General features: G+C 36.5%; 2 protein-coding genes across 5 annotated transcripts in view; both read left to right on the top strand.

The window, feature by feature from the left end:
• Window positions 1-1901, top strand: part of LOC117946650 (sialic acid-binding Ig-like lectin 5) — a 29904-nt gene that overhangs the window by 15813 nt on the left and 12190 nt on the right. The gene's annotated exons all lie outside the window — the stretch shown is intronic.
• The window catches only part of LOC117946646 (sialic acid-binding Ig-like lectin 12), a 25160-nt gene that overhangs the window by 17087 nt on the left and 6172 nt on the right, over window positions 1-1901 (top strand). For 3 of the 4 annotated variants that reach the window (XM_034874927.1, XM_034874925.1, XM_034874924.1), the window contains exon 2: window positions 1404-1814. In XM_034874927.1, coding sequence (XP_034730818.1) covers window positions 1404-1814 — 411 coding nt within the window. Of the gene's footprint in view, window positions 1-363; window positions 547-982; window positions 1088-1403; window positions 1815-1901 lie in introns of those variants that run through there. The other variant, XM_034874926.1, reaches the window with a different exon arrangement.

Genomic DNA, 1901 nt, shown 5'->3' with positions numbered 1-1901 from the left:
AATGCATGACAAAAGCTATGCTAATTTGACTGCCATCACTTAACTTTCTGTACACATTAGCTTGTAAAACAGACCATGTGTTATGAATATGACATACGTTTTTTTCCATATTAACAAACAAAAAGCGCATGAGATGTGGAGTGCTTGAACTGGGTTTGTTGGTTTCTCAAGATAACAGGATTTCTCCTGGAAAAAATCCTACACATTACTTCCCTTATTAAAAAACTTTGACATAACTTTATAGTCATGGATAGGATAAAAAAAACTAAATCAGCAAACAAACAAAATCCATTAATCATTCAATGTTTTCACTTCTACTTTGTAATTAGATATACTCATATTTTATGAGTTTATAAATTCATAAAACCTTGTCAGTTTCAGGAGAGGAGAAATGTTGCTGAGCGATGTGTGGGGAAACATCCTACAACCTTAATGTTGCACAAAAAGGGAAGAAACAGAAAAGTGAGGAGAGGAAGAGGCAGTTTAGAGCAGAAACACTCAGCCGAAACCACTGTGGAGAGACGAGAGTTCGAGAGCGATCCAGAGGTAAAACACAACATTTACGTTTAAAATGTAATTAGTTGTTGATTGATAAAAGTGTTCCCTAACTAATATTTAATAATATAGTGTGACTTTTCTGGATTTTCTGGAAGTAAAGGTGGATTGTGTTGGAACAAGAGTAATGGTCAATTTCTTTGCATTTGTCGCAGTTGGTGCATTCAGTAAAGGATTCCGGGTGCCCAAAGCTGCAGTTTGCTGTAAAGATTATTGTAAAACAATTCACTTGCATTATATAGAACCTTTTCAGAATAACTGTCACATAGAGCTTTAACCAAACAAATGTCAGGGCAGTCACACCCCTAGGTCTACAAGTTTAATCTTGCAGCTACGGAATAACTGAACTTGCAACATCCTGTTTTTAGATCTGTGATGTCAGCTGTGGAGCTTCCTCTGCTTCAGTCCCTGTGTTTACTGCATTTTCAGTGTATGATTTGTCCTGTGGAGGGAGACACTGACTGATTCAATCATCAACTCACGATGTTTGTTCTCATCTGGGCAATTCTCCTCTTCTCTGTGAGAGACACAGGTATGCATCTGTATTTTAATCTTGTGATGATGGCAACACTAAAAATTTGAACAAATCATACAACAATATTTAGCCATGATGATGTCCCTTTTTATAAATGTTTACCTGACCTCCTTTCAAATTATTATTATTATTATTATTAGTAGTAGTAGTATTATTAGTATTATTATTATTTTAAGGATTTAGTTTTTAGTTTTAGCACTCCTCTTAGCATCCATTAACTTGAAAACACAGTAGTAGTCTTTCTTTATAATTCATCAAATAGTATGGTGCAATGTCAAAACCTTAATATCCCTTGTCACTTTTTTATGAACAGGTGCATCAGTGGAGGGAACACCATTCTGTGATAAAGGATTCTGTATCACTCTCAGTGAAGGAGAAATAACCGCAGAGGCTGGACTCTGTGTTGTGATACCGTGTTCTTTCACCACCAGTGATGGCTTTACGCCCCAAAATATAGTTTGGTACAAATGTGAACCATCCAAACAAAAATGTACTGATTCAGACATCATATTCCACACTAACAAGAAGAACAACAAAATTCAGTCTGGGTTCAAAGGACGAGTGTCACTGTTGGAGCCTGATGTGAGTCGGGGGAACTGCAGCATCATTGTCAATGACCTCACTGAGTCAGACTCTGGATTATATAAACTCAGAGTTAATGGTTTCCTGAATGGGAGGACAGATGGATTTACATTCTCTCCAGGAACAACTGTTTCTGTTAAAGGTATGAAGAGCTACAACAAATAGTAACATTGGCAATGTTCATTTTTGTGCTTATGATTGCACCATTATCATTGGTGTATTTACAGTC

Source organism: Etheostoma cragini, chromosome 6 (genome assembly GCF_013103735.1).
Source record: "Etheostoma cragini isolate CJK2018 chromosome 6, CSU_Ecrag_1.0, whole genome shotgun sequence".
NCBI classification, from domain to species: Eukaryota; Metazoa; Chordata; class Actinopteri; order Perciformes; family Percidae; genus Etheostoma; species Etheostoma cragini.
The sequence above is the reverse complement of the archived record's forward strand: the minus strand, read 5'-3'. Positions and strand labels throughout refer to the sequence as shown.